At 46.0% G+C, this 22,504-nt stretch overlaps 1 protein-coding gene across 6 annotated transcripts in view; it reads right to left on the bottom strand.

Moving 5' to 3' along the window:
• ADAMTS14 (ADAM metallopeptidase with thrombospondin type 1 motif 14) overlaps positions 1 to 22,504 on the bottom strand; it is a 107,954-nt gene that overhangs the window by 57,372 nt on the left and 28,078 nt on the right. For all 6 annotated transcript variants that reach the window (XR_009552050.1, XR_009552045.1, XM_007524141.3 and 3 more), the window contains exon 4: positions 15,608 to 15,798. Coding sequence is in view for 4 of the 6 variants with exons in the window: in XM_007524141.3 (XP_007524203.2) it covers positions 15,608 to 15,798 (191 nt within the window). In the remaining 2 variants the exon portion in view is untranslated. The remainder of the gene's footprint in view (positions 1 to 15,607; positions 15,799 to 22,504) is intronic.

Here is a 22,504-nt window from a genome sequence, read left to right as displayed (position 1 = left end):
CTCCCACTTTCCCCCGGGGCAGCACTGGGTTTGCAAGGCAGCAGCAAGATCTTCAGTGTGGTCATGCGAGCTCTGTGAGCCTGGAACAGAGGAACAAGCCCCAGAGGATGCTTGGCCTCGACAGTACCTCCCACCCCCAGCACCCAGCACCTAGCTCTTTCTTCCTGGGCCCGCTGTGTTCTCACCAACGTAATGGCAAGGCTGTAGAGAGAACACTGACCTCAAACAGACTCCCAGAGCCCCTGAAATGACATTTCCTCTCCTGCTGCCTACTTTTTTTGATAGGTTGTGAACAGGAAAAGGGAACCAAGATGAGGAAATAGCTGACTCCCAAGGCAGGCCCTCAGGGCACAGACTTCAGCACTTCAGCAAGAATGAAGAAGAGCCCTGGGCCAAAGTGTGGGTCAAAGTTCCAGGTGATAATGGGCTCATTTTCCCAAGGTATCTAGAACAGGGTACAACCTCCTCCAAGATGAAGTTCCAGCGACATGGGGATGAATGTCAAGGAATGAGGATGGGGGTGGCTGGCCTCTAGGACTTGATAGAACTTCCCACCCATCAGTCTCGTACAGTCCCCAGGTCTGAGGACTTAACTCATCTCTCTGAACTAACCATACTTCAAGGAGGGCAAACCTTTCTAAATTCAGGCTTCAAGATGTTATGGGGGTCTAAGTGGTGGCACACCTGGTTGAGCACACATGTTATAATGTGCAAGGACCAGGGTTTAAGTCCCCCGTCTCTACCCATAGGGAGAAAGCTTCATGAGTGGTGAAGCAGGACTGCAGGTGTCTCTCCCTGTCTCTATGCCTCTCTATCTTCCACTCCCCTCTCAATACCTGGCTACCTCTATCCAATAAAGATAATTTTAAAAATTTAGATGAGAGTCGGGCAGTAGTGCAGCGGGTTAAGTGTATGTGGTGCAAAGTGCAAGGACCGGCATAAGGATCCTGGTTTGAGCCCCAGGCTCCCCACCTGCAGGGGAGTTACTTCACAAGCGGTAAAGCAGGTCTGCAGGTGTCTTTCTCTCCCCCTCTCTGTCTTCCCCTCCTCTCTCCATTTCTCTCTGTCCTATCCAGCAACGATGACATCAGAAACAACAACAATAATAACTACAACAATAAAACAACAAGGGCAACAAAAGGAAATAAATAAATATTTTTTAAAAATTTAAAGAAGTTATGGTATAGGGGCTGAGTGGTGGGATACCTGGTTGAGCATATATGTTACAATGCACAAGGACCCGGGTTCAAATCCCCAGTCCCCACCTTCAGGGGGAAATCTTTGCAAATGGTGAAGCAGTGCTGTAGATGTCTCTCTGTCTCTCTCCCTCTCTATCACCCCCTTCTCTCTCGATTTCTGGCTGTCTCTATCCAATAAATAAATAAAGATAATAAAAAAGGAAAATGTTTTTTAAAAAGATGATGAAGAAGTTATAGTGTATATATTCCATGGAACACTACTCTGCAATCAAAAAAGATGGTATTGTGTCCTTTGGGACAAAACAGATGGAACTGGAGATGATTATGCTTAATGAAATAAGTAAAGAGATGAAAGACAACTACCAGATGGTTTCACTCAGATGTGGAATCTAGAGATCTGATTTACATGAATTTGCCCCCCAAAAAATCCAAACAAAATGGACCCAAGCAAACTGTTTCTAAGACTTATGAAAACTCCAATGGTGATCTTTGGGAGATGGGAGGATGGGAATTCAGAACTGTAGTGGTGGGTGTGGTGTGGGACTATACATTGTAATCTTGCAATCTTATAACAAACTGCTAATAAATAAAAAAATTAAATCCAGGTTTCAAAATACACTTTGCTTTACAACATCTTCCTTAATATGTTAGCCTCCACTTCACTTGGGGAACAAGTTTCTGTTAGTCCTCTCCATCAACATCCTAATTTTGCTGCTTTCCTCCATACGCCTCCAGGGTGGGTTTCACCTTTTGTCTTGGCCCCCAAACAACAGTCCCTTTACCACCAGTCCACCTCTGGTCTCCTGAGTTGACCTTTCAGAATCCTCTTAAGAGGACGTCAGACTAGAGCAGTCTATTCAGTGAATCTGGTGGAGATCTTGCCCAAGGCACACACCAACTACATGAGAGCTCCCAACCTTAGCAGGGACCCTAAGGACTGACCCTCTGGGATGGACAGGGACACACACACACACACACACAACACACGCACGTGCGTACACAATCACCCATCCTGAGGTTGTTTCTGAGGTTCTGTTGCTGGACTTCAGGGCATTCACTCAGAACCAAGAGTTGGTAGAAAGATGATTTTAAGTTGGGGACATCTGAGATCAAAAGTGCAGAAAGCAGTATTCTTGGAGCTTCTCTTTTCTGGCAAAGTAACACTTACAGGTAACAAAGCTACCATAAATCCTGTCTCTGAGAGAATTACACTGCTATTTTTTAATCACTTGCACCTGCATAAACAAGCGTCGCTGCAAAGTCCCGTATGTCCAGTTTGTTCTCCTAAACATTCATTGGTTGGTCTTTCCTAAAGAAACCGTCTAGTCTGCCCCTAGAAAATTCTTCTCTCTCCCCACTGCCCCGGCTAAGTATATAAACCCCAAATTCTAACCACCCACATGTATGCACACTGCATACATAATTAAGTTAATCTCTCTAGTGAATCTATCTTTTATTAGCTTAAATTGCAGGCCCCCAAGTACTGAACCAGAGAGAAGCTGTTCTCCTCCTTGACACCTGGATGTCACAGTAGCACACCACAGTGCCAACCAGCACAGGGCTCGAGACTGTTGTGCAGAGGCCCTGGGAAGGGGGTGAGCCCAGAAGCCAACAGAGCTCACTTAGATCCCAACCTAGCAAGTTACAGTCAGTGCTGAGTCTAGGTTTTTCTGTAAGGACAGAGGAATATTTAAACCACTGGGATTATTGAGAGACCTGAGTAAAAGAGAATACAATGATAGAAAGACAGATTCCTGGAGATTGCTCAAAATTGATATGAGTTTCCTTGCAGTGTCTGTGGACACACAACTGAGGAGCTCTAGAGGGAGAAGCAACCCTTTTGACTGCCTGTGAGACTTCACTGCTGCCTGAAGCTCTTTTTACAAGCCTCTCCACCTGCTTTCTAGAAACAAAGCTGCCCACCCACCCCTCACACACACATACACACACAGCCCCCACACAGCAGTCAGTGGGTTCCACCCAGAAGGCTCTAGTCAACCCCCTAGTCCAGACAAGGAGCCCATGATAGCCTCCTGCCTTACCAGCCCAGTTCTCCCTGGCAGGGCGGGAACAATCCCTTTGCCTTTGGGCCCTAAGGACAGAAATTTGGAGATCTGAGGTTGCCAGTGACCCCCATTGCCAACATTGAGAAGAAAGTCTTGTAAAATAGCTCACCAAGATAGTGTGTCTGCTTTGTCATACACACAACCCTGGTGAGAGTGCCACCCCCAGCGGCATCAGAGGAAGCTTCAGTGCTATGTGTCTTTCCCTCTCTCCCCGTCTCCATCTCTCTCTTACTACCTGAAAAAGTCAGTTCAGAGTGGTGAAGCCCTAGAGATGGCAAAAATAAAGTGTTTCCCCCAAAAAAACAATTTTTATAGATAAAAAAATCAAAAAGTATGAATAAAAATAAAATAATAACAAAAAAGTCAATGTTATTTATTTCTTTTTGCCACCAGGGTTATTTATCACTGGGGCTCTGTACCAGCAACTCCACAGTTCACCTAGTCTTTATAAATCTTTTTCTTTATTTTCTGATAGAGAGAGGGAGAAATTGAGAGGAACAGAGAAGGAGAGAAAGAGACACCTGGGGGCTAGGTGGTGGTGCACCCAGTTAAGCGCACATTGTTGTTAAAATTTCGGAAGGCTCTTGCCGGGCAGGTTAGCTTCACGGCGGGTAACAGAGACGCGGAGACAACGGCTGGGCAGGGAAGCTGTATTTCTTTATTCAGGAACAACGATTCATAAACTAAGACAAACTAATCACCAAACAGAACTCTGCTGTCTCTTTGCGGCAGCGCAAGCACTCTTTCTTTTACTCTCGAACTCAGGAACTCTCCAACTCTGGAACTCAGGAACTCTCGGACTCAAGAACCCTCTCCCTTTCTCTCGAACTCAAGAACGCTCCAACTCTCGTACTCGGGAACCCTCTGAAACTCTGGCACACTGGAACTCTCTCTTACTCTGTAACCCTGAAACTCTCGAACTCAGGAACTCAGGAACTCTGTCACTCTCGAACTCAGGAACCATCTCCCGGGGTTCCTTGGGGCGGGGCCAAGCAGGCCCGCGAAATTAATAGGACTGATCCAATTCTCTTGGCGGGGGAGGGCTAGAACAAACCAATGTAAAGCATACGACAGCACATAGTACTTAAGTGCTGGGAAATTGTGCCGATGTAGTCACATCTGCCATGTTGTCCCCTCAGGCTACTGCTAGTTCCCTCGAGAGTTGGGACATTCTCAGAGTGCCTGTTCAGTCATGTTGTGCCCTCAGGGCATTGTCTATATCCCTGCCATATCCTGAGTGCTTTGGTTACTCCTCCCCCCTCCCATTCTCACGAGAGTTATTATCCTATCCTGGAGTGCTATGGTTACTCTTACCCCTTCCCATTCTCACGAAAGCTACTCCTATAAAAGCCTTTCTTCTTCCGCACCTCGCTCTCTTGCCAGCACTTCACTCTGGTGTTCAGACGCAGGAAAGGTTACTGCGTGAGGCAGCCATTTTCGCTACCTCCATGTGGCCCAACCTGCTTCTCTAGCACCCAACTCTGAGGTGCCAGTGCAAATAAAGATTTGTGTTCCCGCTTCAGACCTCCTCTCTCTCATCTCTGCGGCCCGTGCTCAACAAGATCTGGCACAACATCTGGCGCCCAACGTGGGGCCACAGAGGCGGGCGGATGCCACTTACCTGTGTGGGCGGCTTTTCTGGACCTCAGGCTGGGTGTGAGTGTGGGACACGTTGAGCGCCAGGCATCCAGAAAGCAAGAGGCATGTATGTAGCAGGGGCAGCTCTTGAGAAGGAGGGGACTAACTCACAGCATTCAGGAGCTTAGGACGGTTACAGCCAGAATCCAGAATGTGTCCTGGGTGAGGCTGCCACTCCTAGAGCTCCATTGCCCAAGTCAGACGGGCTGCCAAACTCCCTGCCACCCATGGGAATAGCTCTCTAGCTGGCATCCAGTGCAGGCTTCAACCACAAAGACAATGTGTGTGCTTCAATGGAAAGTAAGCACTACCGAGGTCGGGTGGCGGTGCTGAGTGCACGTGTTACAATGTGCAAGGACCCAGGTTCGAGCCCCCACTCCCCACCTGCATAAGGAAAGCTTTGCAAGTGGTGAAGCAAGGCTGCAGGCGTTTCTCTGTCTCTCTCCCTCTCTATCACCCCCCTCCTTGTCAATTTCTGACTTTTTCTATCCAATAAATAAAGATAATTTTTTAAATATTTAAAAAAAAAAATAAAGTAAGCATGACCCCATAGCATACCTACTGGCCTTGTCTGAACCTGGTGTTGCTTGGCAACTGACAGCAGGACAGAAGTATACGATTCTTGACTCCAGACATGAAAATTCTGTCCTCTATTCCACCCTATTGTTCTTAAAGACCATTTTGTCTCTATTTGCATCTTCATTTAAAAATTTCTGATCTACAGGGAGTCAGGCAGTAGCACAGCGGGTTAAGTGCACGTGGCGCAAAGCACAATGACTGGCGTAAGGATACAGGTTCAAGCCCCCGGCTCCCCACCAGCTGGGGAGTCGCTTCACAAGTAGTGAAGCAGGTCTGCAGGTGTCTTTCTCTCCCCCCTCTGTCTTCCCCTCCTCTCTCCATTTCTCTCTGTCCTATCCAACAACAGCGATAACAATAATAACAACAATAACTACAACAATAAAACAACAAGGGCAACAAAAGGGAATAAATTTTTTTTTAATTCCGGATCTACAAATGTTTCCATTATTTATATTCTCTTTTGAACAGTTATGATTCCTGTCTAGTTTCCTCATTGTGTAGTCAGCAGATTATAATGTATAATATAAGGGCCATATCAGATAAAATGCATAGTGCTTATGCAAAAGACTTTGAACCCTAAGACTCCAAGGTCCCAAGTTCAGTCCCTGGCACCACCATAAACCAGAGCTGAGCAATAGTCTAGAAAAGACAATGTCGGGAGTCGGGCTGTAGCACAGCAGGTTAAGCGCAGGTGGCGCAAAGCACAAGGACCAGCATGAGGATCCCAGTTCGAGCCCTGACTCCCCACCTGCAGGGGAGTCGCTTCACAAGTGGTGAAGCAGGTCTGCAGGTGTCTATCTTTCTCTCCCCCTCTCTATCTTCCCCACCTCTCTCCATTTCTCTCTGTCCTATCCAACAACTATGACAACAATAATAACTACAACAATAAAACAACAAGGGCAACAAAAGGGAATAAATAAATAAAATAAATATTTTAAAAAAAAGACAATGTCTTCATAGTTTTTGTCAAAAAGGCCCTTCACCTCCATTGTTATATTTAGTTCTAGGTATTTTATCTTTCGTGATAAAAGATAAAATACTGTGACTGGGATTGCTTCTTTCAGTTCACTTTCCTTTGACCCATCTTTTGTATAAAGAAATGCCACCATTTTATGAGTATTGACTTTGTAACCTGCTACTTTACTAAATTTATTGATGATTTCCAGTAGTTTTTGATAGAGTTTTGGGGTCCTCGAGGTATACAATGTATCATCTGCAAATAGTGATAATTTATTACTACTAAAATATTTAATATACACACACATTTTTATTTTTATTTATAAAAAGGAAACATTGACAAAACCATAGGATAAGAGGGGTACAACTTCACACAATTCCCACCACCATAACTCTGTATCCCATCCTCTCCCCTGATAGCTTTCCTATTCTTTAACCCTCTGGGAGTATGGACCCAATGAATATACACACACTTTTTATTTCTATATTAGTATCACAACTTTATCTTTTTCTGTAAAATGTCTTTTAGCACTTTTCTTTCTGACTGGCATAAACTGCACCTTGGGCTGCTAGTAGGGCTCAGCTGACATTTCTGAGTTCTCCTGCATCAACTCGGAACCTGGCCCCAGGCACCTAGCACTGGGAGGCCTCTACCTACTCCTTCCCTTCCCTACCCAGCTCCTGTTCTCCACCTGCTGGCTCCAGCCTAGGGCCAATCAGGCTTTTCCATGACTTCAATTAGTACTGAGCTGTGTGGTCCTAGCCTGGGCCAGCAGTTCATAGTCTGACTGGGTGGTCAGTGCTCTGGAGAAGTGGGTGTGTTCCTAGCCGTAGCTACCCACCCTCCCCTCCCTCTGTTTCTCACACCACCCCTGCATGGTAGCCTTTACTCTTTGAGCCCCAAACTGCACACTGTGTCAGGGATAGAAGAATCAGTATCCAAACAAAGAAGTGGCAAAGAGCTGACTTTCTGGCACCCCCCCTCCCTGGGGCCCCTGTAATTAGAGCTGACTTCTGCCCCTGCCCTTCTGCTTTTGTTGTTTGTTGTTAAAATTCGGAGGCTCCAGCTGGCCGGGCTAGCTTTACGGGAGGGTAACAGAGACGACCAGAGACATACGGCTGGGCAGGGAAGCTGTATTTCTTTATTCAGGAACAACGATTCATAAACTAAACCAAACTAATCACCAAACAGAACTCTGCTGCCTCTTTCCCCTGCAGCGGCACCAAGCGCACTCTTACTCTCGAACTCTGCAACTCTGGAACTCTGGAACTCTCTCGGGGTTCCTTGGGGTGGGGACAAGCGGGCCACGAAACTAGCAGGACTGAACCAATTTTCTTGGCAGGGGGAGAGCTAGAACAATCCAATGTAAAGCATACAACAGTTGTTCTTTCTCTCTTTAACTGAAATAGCACTGCATGATAACATAAGCTTCAGGTGTGAAAACCAACATGCATAACTCGGGTTCACAACTCAGAATGAGTTCCCTTCCACCCTTCACCACACCCTGCCCTTTTTCTTAACACACGTGGATCCCCTCCTTCAACCTTTTCTCATCTCGGTCTGCGCTGGCTCCCTGCTTCTCCCACAAACACTATTCACTTCCATATTTCTCAACCATGCTGGAATGTGTAATGTTGGGATTCAAAAATGTCAAAATGGGAGTTGGAGAATTAGCCTACCAGTTAGGGAGCCTGCATTGCCATGTGTGTGACCCATGTCTGAGCCCTGGCACCACACAGGAGGTGCTTTGACAATGGGTGAAGCTTTGCTAATGTGGTGTCTTCTCTCTCTTCTCTTTCTCTCTACACACACACACACACACACATACACATATGTCTACATACTATATGGGGAAAAAGCCTAGACTGGTGAATTTGTACATGGGTAGGTCCCTGTTACACCAGAAAAAAAAAAAAAGGAGTCAGATAGTAGCACAGTGGCTTAAGTGTGCATGGCGCAAAGTGCAAGGACCAGCATAAAGATCTCGGTTCCAGACCCCGGCTCCCTACCTGCAGGGAGTCACTTCACAAGCGGTGAAGCAGGTCTGCAGGTGTCTATCTGTCTCTCCTCCTCTCTGTCTTCCCTTCCTCTCTCCATTTCTGTCCTATCCAACAACAACAACATCAATAACAACAATAATAACTGCAACGATAAAACAACAAGGGAAACAAAAGGGAATAAATAAATAAATAAACCTAAAAAAAAAAACAAACTCCCCACCATTTAGGAACTCCCCTTTAGAGACTCAGAGAATAAACTGTTTAGGAGGCAGGGGTGGCGGGGCGCCAGGTAGAGTGCACACAGTTATTTTGCACGAGGACCTGGGTTAAGCCCATTACCACCTGGAGGGAAGAAGCTTTGCAAGTGGTGGGGCAGTGCTACAGGTGTCTCTCTTTCTCTATTTATCTCTCGCCCCCTACCTCTCTCTGTCTCTCATCCTCTATCAAGGAAATAAAGAAATAGGAAAAACATAGCTATGTCAATAGAACCCCAAAGATAAACTTGGAAAAAAAATCAAGAAGGAAAATGAACTCCTTATCCATGCATACAAAGACAAATAAAATAGCTATGGGAGCAGAGCACATTACTTAAGTATGTGCTATGCACCAGACATGTGCAGTGTACTTTACACATTCACAGCTTTCATAACAAATGCAAGAGCAAATGCTATGGTGAAATGGCAGAGGCCCTTGGAGGTTCAATAGTGTAGCTGACAAGGATAGGGTGTCTGGCCCGCTCATGACAATTGCTCCAGTGGCCATGCCTGTGTCTGATCCATTTCCCTCTTTGGGAAATTCTCTCTCCTCCAGCATATAATGACTGGACCAAAGGGTGGTCATGTGACCCAAAGCAGGCCCAGTGGGCCTAGACATTTTTATGGGGAAACGTCTTTTGTCTCTGGGTCAAGGATCTATGCAGATAGAAAACACTTCATATGGTTAGTATGTGTGTTGTAGAGAAGACAGAATTAGAATGTCACAGAAAGAAGAGGGGCCTGAAAGCAGAGCCCACATAACCCGCAGGGACCACCACACTCACTGCCAGCTCCACCCTGTTTCTCTCACAACCTACCCCAGGAGCTGACAAATTACCCTGCTTTTCTCTCTTTGGCTTGAACTGCTTCCCCATCACATGCCGCCTACCTAAGGGAAGCAGGTTCCTTGCTCAGTCACACAACTAGGAAGGGTCTGGCTGCCTGACCTCCTAGCAGCTTCCTCGTCCACCTAAAGCCAGATCACGGTGCCCAGACAGCATCATGGGCAGTGTCACCTTGTGCTGTTATCCTACAAGTGTTTCCACAGGGTTGGCATGACCACGGGGTTCATATTTCTGCTTATCAGTATCAGTCCTCAGACACGTATTATCAATCACTCCGTGACAATCACCTCATTGCCATCACCACCCACTGACTGAGAACTTGTTCTGTGTGAGGCACCAAGGTGTACACTGCACACCTCACTCACTCCTTCCAAAACCTTGCATGCTAAGTGTTGCTAATGCTAGCTTAACACTGGAGAGAGGGACTATCAGGATGGGTAATAACTTGCCCCAAAGGTCCAAAGATAGGCAGCAGCAGAGCCAGACAATGTGAACCCAAAGCCCTACACTCTCAGCCAATTCACTAATGTTCCTCACCATGTTGTGCTACTGTGACTGGCTGCATACCCATCACCGATGCCAAGAAAGATGTTTGTTAGACTAGCACCATCATGGTCTTAACTCACCTGCAGTTATCTGTTGGTCTGCACTACACTGCCACAAGTCAGAGGACTCTAATTTTAAGGCCTACGAAGGCTTTTTGTAGGAGCTGGAACCCTTGGGTTTTTTAAAAATATTTTTTAATATTTATTTATTTATTCCCTTTTGTTGCCCTTATTTTATTATTGTAGTTATTATTGATATTGTTGTTGTTGGATAGGACAGAGAGAAATGGAGGGGGGAGGCAGAAAGGGGGAGAGAAAAGACACCTGCAGGCCTGCTTCACCGCCTGTGAAGCGACTCCCTTGCGGGTGGGGAGCCGGGGGCTAGAACCAGGATCCTTACACCAGTCCTTGCGCTTTGCGCCACCTGCACTTAACCTACCGTGCTACCACCCAACTCCCAACCTTTGATTTTTTAAACAGACCCTATTCAAGGGGTTTTCATGGTGGCTCAGTGCACAGAATATATATCCTCCATGTGTGAGGCCATGGGTTCAGTCCCAGACACAACAGGAAAACCAAAAATGGATAGAGCTCTATGGATGCTGTAGCAATGCTTTGATGTCCCTCCTCTCTAGAAAATTTTAAAATACAAATTGAACTTGAAGGTGGCTTAGCTGTTTTATGTACATGAAAATCCCTAAATTCAATCCCTAGTGCAACAAGAAAGAAAGAAAGGAAGGAAGGAAGGAAGGAAGGAAGGAAGGAAGGAAGGAAGGAAGGAAGGAAGGAAGAAAGAAAGAAAGAAAGAAAGAAAGAAAGAAAGAAAGAAAGAAAGAAAGAAAGAAAGAAAGAAAGAAAGAAAGGAACCCTAGTGAAATCCCCCAGGACCTACCACGTCTTTATACCTTCCTTCTCAGCTCGCATGTTCCAGATGAATGTTTATGAGCAGCTAGGCTCTGTGACATGAAGACCCAGAGCCAAAGGCCTGGCCTGGGGCTCTTGCTGATGTGACATTGCTGGCCCACTCCACTGCCTCCTCCACTGCCTCCTCGCATTCTAAACTCTACAGCACCCCAGCTTACCCAGCTGAGCCTGACCCCAGCACATCCCCGATGCACCCGGATTTGTTGGGGGGAGACCCAGGGTTCTGTACACCCTTCCCAGCATCTGGCAAGGCCTGACTTGATTTCCACTGCAGGTCCCACTTGCCCCTAGACTAGTTCCCATGCCTCCTTCTAGTGTCATAAACCTACCAACAAAGCTCTCACTCCAGAAACAAACAGGATAGGGCCTGAAGCCGAGAAACAGAATAGAGACAGCCCTTAGGTTTTATGACAGCTATCTATCACTAACAGAAAAGAAACAGAAAAACTATCACTACTCCAAAGCTAGAATCCCACAAGGAAGAGCTGGTGCCCACATCCCAAGTCTACTCCCAGGTTGATGCTTCCTCAGCCCCAACACTAGCGAAGCAGATCTGAGTTTTGCCCCTGTCTCCTTGCTGGCCAACCTCACAGTACAGCTCTTTCTGTGGTCTGAAGTCCAGCTATGGTCCTGCCTGACATGCATTTTTTGTTTTTTTTTTTTTACCAGAGTACTGGTCAACTCTGGCCTATTGTGGTACAGAGGAAAAAAACCTGGGACTTTGGAGCCTCAGGCACAAGCGTCTCTTTGCATAAACCATTATGCTATCTACCCCCTGCCCGACAGGCATTTCAAGGAGCAAGTCCTACCTGGCAACAGGCCCAATTCCACCACACTTTGACCCTTCTTTCCTCTCTGTTCTGCCCTGCCTCTGTCCCCTCAGCTCAGACGTGCTCACCTGTAACCCACAGACCAAATGTATCCTGTAGGTATGCTCTGTTCGGCATCCCCAGTGGCCTCTTATTTTGTCAACTGAAATTTATTTCACATAGACAACTGAATTTAAATTTTTCCATAAAGATGGGGGGGTAGCTCAGGAACTTCGGTAGTGGGCAAGGGAAATTGTATACACACATATATAGGCTTAAAACTATACCCCAGAGAGACAGGCTGGGAGTATGGATCGACCTGTCAATGCGTTCAGTGGGGAAGCAATTACAAAAGCCAGACCTTCCACCTTCTGCACCCCATAATGACCCTGGGTCCATGCTCCCAGAGGGATAAAGAATAGGAAAACTATCAGGGGAGGGGATGGGATACGGAGTTCTGGTGGTATGAATTGTGTGGAGTTGTACCCCTCTTATCCTATGGTTTTTGTCAGTGTTTTCTTTTTATAAATAAAAATTAAAAAAAAAAAAAAACCTCTACCCAGAAGATGGATACCAGATGATCTCACTCATAGGTGGTGCTCAAGAAGTAAGGAAAGAATGAGAAAACACAGGGTGAAGCCTGGACTGGTGGTGGCCTACTGGTCCAGAGAAACACACTGTCAGGGAGGGGAGGACAGGAGAGAGTAAAGAGGGCACTGAGGACCCAGGGAACAGTGGTAGAGAAGGACTTCAGTTAGGGGAGTGGAGCTGATTCACAGGAGCACACATCACAGGGAGATGAGAAACCCATGACTCAAGAACTGTCCTGTAAACCATCAGTTCCCCAATAAAATGGCATAAGGAAAAAAAAACTATACTCCTAATATCCTATAACTCTATAAACCAATGTTAAATTACTAATAATAAAAGTTACATATAATAAAGAATAATCAAATAAGTTTTCCACAATAAAAGGCTTTTTAAAAAACCTATATTTTATATAGGTTTTATAATGATAGCTTGGGAGTGAGTGAGGGAAGTATAATAGGAAACAGGTGAGGAGGGTACTTATCAGGGCAAGGACTACAAAAGCTGAATAAGGGCAAGAGATTGGCATACTTTAACGATGACTCTTTAGTCACTATCAGGCCACGCTATCAGCTGGGGCCTTATTTGGGGAGTCCTGAGATTCCCAAACAGACATGATGAGTCTAGACCGTGAATAAATCCCTCTCTCCATTGTTACCAGTCATCTCTATCAGGAACAACAAAATAGACCCTTTGTGAGCCCCCATAGGACCTTGCCCTCAACATGGATCAACAACGATAGAGAATATTCCATTCTCCAAAGGAAAGCTGGACAACATACTCTATGCTACACCTGAGAAAGATGGGTCCTGATATTGGGGCAGCTTGGAACATTCCTACTCATGACCACAGAATGTGAGCTCCGATCTACAGGGATGCAGAGGTCACATAAGCTCCTAAGCTGAACATGGACCCCAGATCACATCAAATTGACGGGGTTTACAGTCAACAATATTTATACACCTTTCCCATATTTGGGAGCTACTCTCTTCCCTGATCCAGCTTTCTGGTATTTCTCCAGCCATGACATCATCTCCCCAGACAATAACTTAGATCCACCTGTATATTAGATTTCAGGCTCAGGCCAAAAAAAAAACAAAACACTAGTATAGCCACTGGCCCTTTGGAATATGACTAAAATATGCCTACTAGCTATCTACAAAATGGAGGACCCCCCCCAACTCTTCAACTGCACTACTCCAGCATATAGGTTCATAATTAGTCAGCAACCTGTTTGGCTTTATATGTTAACTCTCTTTTCAGCCACCAGGTTCCAGATGCTAGTATGATGCCGACCAGACTTCCCTGGACAGACAACCCCACTAATGTGTCCTGGAGCCCCACTTCCCCACAATCCCACCCCACTAAGGAAAGAGAGAGATAGGCTGGGATCAACCTGTCAATGCCCATGTTCAGTGGGGAAGCAATTACAGAAGCCAGACCTTCACCTTCTGCAACCCACAATGACCTTGGGTTCATACTCCCAGAGGGATAAAGAATAGGAAAGCTATCAGGGGAGGGGATGGTATATGGAGTTTTGGTGGTGGGAATTGTGTGGAGCTGTACCCCTCTTATCCTATGGTTTTGTCAATGTTTCCTTTTTATAAATAAATTAAAATTTAAAAAAATAATATAAGAAACCCTACATTTTAGACTTTCCATAATAAATAAAAGGGTGGGGGAGACAGCATAATGGTTATGCAAACAGACTCTCATGCCTGAGGCTCCTAAATCCCAGGTTCAATCCCCTGCACCACCATAAACCAGAGCTGAATAGTACTCTGGTGTTTCTCTCTGTGTATGTGTGTGTGTCTCTCTCTCTGCATCTCTCTCAAAAAAATAAAATTAATAAAATTGAAAAAAGCTGGTCTTTCTGTGACAAAAGTCCCAAATCTCTGCCCAAGAGCCACTAGTAGAAATGGAGCAGCAGCCATGCACTTTGGACAAGACGGGGGTTTCCCAGAAGTTGCATCTTCTACACCCCCAAAAGAATGCTGGTCCATCCCCCAGAGGGAGAGTGATCTCAGGGGCAGATGACCAGAGGGCTCTGAGCTCCAACTCCATCAAGACCCCAGACCCAGAGAGAGAAGAAGAAGAAAGGGCATTCAGAAGTAGTGGTAGGTATAGGTGTGACTTAGAAAGGAAGGGAAGGCAGGACCATAGCAAAAATAGGCTAGTACATATATAAATATAGATCCAGAAATAACAGTCAAACCATATCTGTGACCTGGGGAGAACAACTGCAGTTTCCAATGGAGGGAATGGGGACACAGAACTCTGGTGGTAGAAATGGTCTGGAATTATATGCCTGTTATCTCATAATTTTGTAAATCAATCATTAATAATAATATATTTTTAAAAGACTGGAACTTTCTTGTTTCATCAGTCTCAAAATTTTCCTCTGCAGACAATCTCACCAATGTGTCCTAGAACCTCACCTCCCCTGAGTCCTGTCCCTTCAGGGAAAGATAGAACAGGCTGGGGGCCATGGATCAACCTGTCAACACCCATGTACAATGGAGAAGCAATTTCAGAAGCCAGACCTTCCACCTTCTCCACCCCTTAAAGGACTCTGTCCATAGTTCCAGAGGGATAAAGAATAGGGAGGCTTCCAATGGAGAGGAAGAGTTACAGAACTCTGGTAGTGGGAATTATATGGAATTGTACCCCTCTTATCCTACAATCTTGTTAATCATTATTAAATCACTAATAATATATGTAATGATCAAAGGCAAAAAATTAGCCTGCAACCCCATTTTCTCTGCCTGCCTAGTATCCATTGGGGACCTGGGACTCCCTGAAGTGGACTATGAGCACTGTGACCAGTCTGAGATAGGCACTTTCTCCAGATGATGAGTGACAGGAAGGTCTCTTGCACTGCAAGGTAAGCAGGTCCCCACCCATGCCTGCCCAGGCACTGAGTGTGTCCCAACCCACAAACTACCATCCAAGACTTCCAGCTTGTCAAGGGCTGATGCTGGTAACTTTTGGGAACCTTGTCACAGGCATGTAGAGCTGAGATCCGGCATCCATCTGAGGCAGGCATCAGGCCAGCTCAGAACATATCACCACAAAACCAGGTTATCCCCCGCGCCGGACATGTCCCCGGCTGACCCAGAGGACACCAGACCCAAGAGAAACCACCCATTCAGACCATTACTGGGGTTCCCCGCCAGCCCCAGGCCCCAGTGGGGACACTCACGATGTTCATGAGGGTGAGGACATAATTCTGCACGTGCTCCTTGCCATGGAAGCGCACCACTGAGTCATCCACCGCCAGCAGCACCTCGATGCTGTAGCTGCCCAGCTTGGCATGCCGCCGCTTTCGCTCTGCGCCACCCAGCTGGTCCCTCACCAGGCCCAGCAGGTTGGGAAGGTCACCAAGGCCAAAGGCTGCAACCAGGACAGAAAGACACCAAAGTCAAACCACATGAAGGGCCATCAGCCTAGCATGGCCACCAAGCCACCCCTGCCGCCTTGGCATGGGTCTCTCCTCCTGCCTCTGTAAGCCAACTCAGCATGAGGGTTTCTTCCATCCCAAGTAATCGGTGGGTTCCAGCCCTCTTCCTGGGCACCGGGATATGGCTAAGTCTTTTAGGGTAAAGAGAAGTTGAGAGTAGGGGCTGGGCAGTGGCACACCTGGCTAAGCACAAAGTACTAAGTGCGAAGACCCACACAAGGATCTGGGTTTGAGCCCCTGTTGCCCCTCTGCAGGAGGAAGCTTCACAAGCAGCAAAGCAGGTCTGCAGGTATGTCTCTTTCTCTTTCCCTCTCTATCTTCCCCTCCCCTCTCAATTTCTCTCTGTTCTATCCAATAAAATGGGGGGGGGGATGGCTAAAAGGAGCAGTGGATATATAGTGCTGGCACCAAGCCCAGCAATAACCCTAGAGGCAAAAAAAGAAAGAAAGAAGGAAGGAGGAAGGAAGGAAGGAAGGAAGGAAGGAAGGAAGGAAGGAAGGAAGGAAGGAAGGAAGGAAGAAGAAATGCTGAGAGTTAGAACTGATCTGGAATGGGTGTAGATAGCATAACGGTTATGCGAACAGACTCTCATGCCTGAGGCTCCTAAGTCCCAGGTTCAATCCTCCGCATCACCATAAGCCTGAGCTGAATAGTGCTCCAGTTAAAAAAAAAACTGAACTGAAGTGAAGTTCTCAGACCCAAAGACTGAGTTCCAGTTCCCACTCAGCCCCTTTTAATTGTTAAGGTCTAAGCAAGTCCCTTCATTTCTCTGAGTCACCACCTCCCCTCCTGTAACAGAGGTATGAAGAATATTTTCCCCACAATTTTGCTATAAAAACCAAAACTAGCAGTTGTTTAAAGGAAAGCAGTTTGATAAAGGAAAACAACCCTGGTATCATTGTGGCATATTTGGGGCACCTCAGGCACCCTGGAGAAGTCCCCCAAGAGGCACAAATTGCTTCAAGTCAGTGCCAATAAACTAACATTCCACCATCACAGCTGTGACCTTTGGCTAAAAGCAAACTACTGATTGAACTGGCATCTATTAACATGCATGATAGAAAGTCGGTAAAGGACGAGATAGTCAATACCGTCGTTTCTGGGGGGCATTCGCTCTCTGTCTCAGCCAGGCTCTCCAGCTGTTAGAGCACAAAAAATAGCCACGGACAACATACAAACAAATAAAGAGTCTTTCTGCTCCAGTAAGACTTTCTTCACAAAGTAAGCAGTCACCATATTAATTTGCTGACCGCAGACCTAATCTAAGCCCACCATTCAGCAACTCTGTATGGTTACTTGGCCCACTACACAAGCAAACAAAGCTAAGTAGCTTGTGCGGGTCTCTCTAAATCCAAAAATTGTGCTTAGAACCATGACCATCTATACTGCCACCTAGAAAGGCAAAGCCTTCAGTCATTTTACACCAAAGTCTGAATGAAGATCAGAGAAAGGTTTTCTGAAACAGCGCAGTGAGGTTGTGAGAACACTGTAGGGGAAGTTAAGGAAGCAGTGCGTGAGGCTGTTCTCTCAAGAAGGGTCCAAAGCCTTAACACTTAATGTTTCCCCACCATCCCACCTTGACATTCTGACATACATACCGTTGATTCCTAAAAATATAGGGGGCTGGGCAGTGTCGTACCAGGTTAAGTGCACATAGTACAAAGCATAAGGACACACACAAGGATCCGGGTTGGAACCCCCAGATCCCCACCTGTGGGGGGGGGGAACACTTCACAAGTGTCGAAGTAGATCTGCAGGTGTCTCTCTTGCTCTCTCCCTCTCTATCTCCCCCCTTCTCTCAGTTTCTCTCAGTTTTATCCAAAAAAAAATGAGGGGGGAAATGACCACTAGGAGCAGTGTAGGCACCAAACCCCAGAAGTAACCCTGGAAGCAAAAAATAAAAATAAATTAAAAATTTAAAAATTAAAACATACATTTTTTTTTCCACTTATTTAAGGGTCCCACAGAGCCTGGGCCAGGGACTGAAGCTGAGGCTGTAAAGATGTCACTACCGGGAGTTGGGCGGTAGAGCAGCGAGTTAAGCGCACACGGCGCAAAGCGCAAGGACCGGCGTAAGGATCCCGGTTCGAACCCCTGGCTCCCCACCTGCAGGGGAGTCGCTTCACAGGCAGTGAAGCAGGTCTACAGGTGTCTCTTTCTCTCCCCCTCTGTCTTCACCTCCTCTCTCCATTTCTCTCTGTTCTATCCAACAACGATGACATCAATAACAACAACAATAATAACTGCAAAAATTAAAAAAGGGCAACAAAAGGGGAAATAAATAAATAAATAAATATTTAAAAGAAAAGATGTCACTACCACAGTCCCATCAGGTGTCAGGAGTGTGGCCACAGCAAGGATACCAGACAAGCAGTAGGCAGGTAGTGAGTGTGGGCTTCTACCCTTGAGCCCATCCCACGGTGAAGATGAAAGGCAAGAGGCCTGATGGGGACAACATAGCAATGTCAACATAGGGCTGGTTATGGAAGGTCACCACACAGAGATGCAAGCCAGGACCAGGGAGTTAGGGCAGCTTCTGGGAGAAGGAATATCTAAGCTGGGCAACAGGGAGCAGGAAACAGTCAGCAGGAGAAAAGGGATCACGGACCTCAGCAAAGGTGAAAGCACCACCTGAAAATTCACATGAGCATCTATGGCAACACCCTCCACTCTAGGGGTGAATGCAGGGGTGAACGCCCAGGTAGCTTGACAAGACACCGTGCTGTCTCTAAGCCTCTATGGACCAGGCTACTTGAGGAAGAGAGGCTGAGGACAGGACCACAGGCAGCTATGGAACTTGGAGCTATCATTTCTTTCCATTTCCCACTTTGGATAGTGGTGCCATGCGGCAAGGGAAAGAAAGGACTAGCGTTTAAAAAAAAAATCGGGGGGAATGTGCGGCCATCACTACTGGAGAAATCAGAAAAGGTCGTCTGGTTGTCTTGGCAACACCCAGCCTGATGAACAGGCCTCAGGTCACAGTCACCCTCCTTCGTTCCCCTTAAGTCCAGTGCCAGGTCCCACTGCACAAGAGTTCCTGGCCACCCTGGCACCTGAGCCCAGAGGAGCGCAGCAGCCACAGACAAGTGTCCAGGAAAGAGGTGGGAAACCCCAGGGCAGAAGGGAAGGGCTCTCTCCATAAAGGGGGGCAACTAACAGTCACCACCAACAGGTGAATAGTGCCTGGAAGATTAAGTACTGCGAGTGTAACATGAACTTGTCCCCTTGCAGCTCTCCCTGCCAGGGCTGTCAAAGGACTCCTTCCGGCTCACACAACAAGTTAATGGCAGAAACCAACTACTCTGTTATCAAACCACCCAGATTTCTCTCTTAACACAGTGAAGGGGATTGAGAAAGGCCTGCTGATATCTGAAGAGGTTCCAACCCCACCTCTGCAATGTCTCTCATCCAACAAGTCAGAAATAGGTAACTTTCAAAGCAGATGGTGGGTGAAGGGCAGGACAGTGGGCCACTGGGAAGCCCTCAGTAAGTCAACCCCCAAAATCCTAAGAAAAATGTAAAGTGATAACTGCTTTTTTGAAAACAGCTTGGCAGCCCCCCCCACCAAAGTCAAACATACATTTGTCATAGTCCCCAGCAATTCCACTCCAAGGTGTGTACCCAAGAGAATGGAGAAGTGATAGTCACTGATATCCACACATCATTTTATACACTAAGACTCATGGCAATATTAAGACAATAGCCTCAAATGCCCATCAAAAGATGATTAGGTAAACCAGAGGTGGTACAGATGTGGAACAGAATAGCATCCTGCCATGAGTAGGAGTGAAGGTCTGAAACATGCTATAACTTGGGGAAAAACTTGAAAATATACTGAGCACAAGGAGCTAGTCGTGAGAAGACACATAACACACGGCTCCATTTATATGAGACGTCCAGAACAGATGACACTATAGAGACTGGAAGCAGATTCAGTGGCAGCCAGGGGTTTACAAAAGGATTGAAAATGAGAATAGCTGGTCATTACTAGAAATGAGGTTTCTGTTTTTGTTTTCTTAATAGGAATGATGGAACAGATTTGGAATCCCATAGTGGTGGCGGTTGCACAATACTGTAAACACAGTCAAAACCCACAGAATTGTATACTTTACAATGGTTTATCCGGTGGATTTTTATCTCCCTTTAAGAAATGAAAAGCAGGGAGTTAGGCGGTGGCGCAGCGGGTTAAGCGTACGTGGCGCAAAGCGCAAGGACCAGCATAAGGATCCCAGTTCAAGCCCCCGGCTCCCCACCTGCAGGGGAGTCGCTTCACAAGCAGTGAAGCAGGTCTGCAGGTGTCTGTCTTTCTCAGCCCCTCTCTGTCTTCCCCTCCTCTCTCCAGTTCTCTCTGTCCTATCCAACAATGACATCAATAACCACAACAATGTTAAACAACAAGGGCAACAAAAGGGAAAATAAATAAATATTTTTAAAATTTTTTTAAAAAGAAATGAAAAGCAGCAGCCCTAAGCCTCAGGCTGGCTTGCTGCCCCTGCAAGGCTGAGCTGTCCTGGCGTCTGGCAGACCCCAGCTGGGGCCGAGGAGACAGGACTCTGCCACAGGAGCATGTGGCCTGCTGGCATCCAGTTTCCTCCTCAGGCAGGACTTGGAAGGCAGGAAGGAAGGAGGTCCCAGAAAGCAATGCTGTGGAGCAAAGAAACACTCTTTTCCTATGGTCTTGTCAATATTTTTTATTTTTTAAATAAACTGAAAAAAGAAAGAGAGGAAGGAAGAAAGGAAGGAAGGAAGGAAGGAAGGAAGGAAGGAAGGAAGGAAGGAAGGGAAAGAGGAAGGGAGGGAGGGAGGGGCTATAGCAAGAGCATGGGAGCTGCCAGAACACAGTTCTGAAGGTCAAAGTTAGGACTCCAGGGAGTCCCTGAGGGGCAACAGTGAGCTAGTTCACAAGTAGAGGTCCAGCTTTATGCTGTCTGCCTCTGGACTCGCACCAGAGCCCCAGAGGAAAGAATCATTTAACTCTCCATTAGGACTCATCAAGGTTGCATGCAAGCATTACTGTGTGATTGTGAGTGTGAATACTACTGTGTCGGGTGTGACTATGTGTATGAGTATCCATTGCTGGGAAATTGTGCAGACGCAGTCACATCTGCCATGTTGTCCCCTCAGGCTATTGCTAGTTCCTGGAGAGTTGGGACATTCTCAGAGAGCCTGTTCTGCCATGTTGTGCCCTCAGGGCATTGTCTATTCCCCGCAATAGTTGCAGTGCTTTGGTTACTCCTCCCCCTTCCCATTCTCGCAAGAGCTACTCCCATAAAAGCCCTTCTTCTTCCGCACCTCTCTCTCTTGCCAGCTTCTTCACTCCGGTGTTTAGAAACAGGAAAGGTTACTGTGTGAGGCAGCCATTTTTGCTACCTCCACGTGGCCCAACCTGCTTCTCTCTCACCCAACTCTGAGGTGCCAGCGCAAATAAAGGTTTGTGTTCCCTCTTTTCTCCGGATCTCCTCTCTCTCTTCTCTGCAGTGCAGCACGACAATCCATATGTGCTGTGTGAGAGCGGGTAAGTGTGTATTAGTGTCTGCCCCACACCTATGGACATCTAATTTTTGATAAGGGAGCCCAAACTATTACATGGAGAATGGAGAGTCTCTTCAACAAACGGTGTTGGGTAAATTGGGTTGAAATGTGCAGAAGAATGAAACTGAACCACTACATTTACCAGACACAAAATTCAACTCTAGATGTATCAAGGACTTGAATGTTAGAACAGAAATTATCAAATATTTAGAGGAAAATAGTGGCAGAATTCTTTTCAATATAAGTTTTATAGGGATCTTCAGTGGCTCAAGTCCAATTTCAAGGAAGACAAAAACAAAAATAAACCAATGGAACTACATCAAATTGAAAAGCTTCTGCACAGTTAAAAAAAAAAAAACCACCCAAAGGGACCCCTTACAGAATGAGAGAAGATCTTGCCATGCCATACATCAGGGAAAAGGCTGATAACCAAAATGTATAAAGAGCTCACCAAACTCAGCAACAACAACAAAAAATTACCTCATTCAAAAGCAGGGAGAGGAAATGAACAGAATATTCACCTCTTTGAAATTGGCAGCAAGCAGGTACAGCATATCAGGAGATCAAACAAAAGCAGGTTATTGGACATTCATGCCCATGAATTTCTCACACTTGTGACTGCAATAATTTTTACTCCCTCTTAGAAATGGAGGCTGAAAGCTTTCCTTCTCTCCACTCCACACCTCTGATGGAAATCCAGAGACTTCCACAGTCAAGGGACCAGAGATTTGCATTTCCTTCATTTAATTTGCCCGCTGATCAAACCTTGTCAATTGTAATATTTTTATTGACTTTACACTACTTTTATACTAAAATCTATAAAATGCTTAGTGATTTGGTGCATTTATCTAAATCTCTCAGACTTTAATAGTTTATTAGCTATGACTAAATTCTGTTTGTATTAAACTGTTTGAAGTGAAAACATTGTCCAGAATTTGCATTATGTGATTTTCCTGTTCATACATTTATCTCTATTTTCTACCATGGTATTTCATGTATATAATTTATATTTTATGTAATGAATTAAAATTCTAGCATATTTTTTTAAAAAAGAATATTCACCAAAAAAGAAATCCAAAAGGCCAACAGACATGCAAAGATGCTCCA

Source organism: Erinaceus europaeus, chromosome 1 (genome assembly GCF_950295315.1).
Source record: "Erinaceus europaeus chromosome 1, mEriEur2.1, whole genome shotgun sequence".
NCBI lineage: Eukaryota > Metazoa > Chordata > Mammalia > Eulipotyphla > Erinaceidae > Erinaceus > Erinaceus europaeus.
The sequence above is the reverse complement of the archived record's forward strand: the minus strand, read 5'-3'. Positions and strand labels throughout refer to the sequence as shown.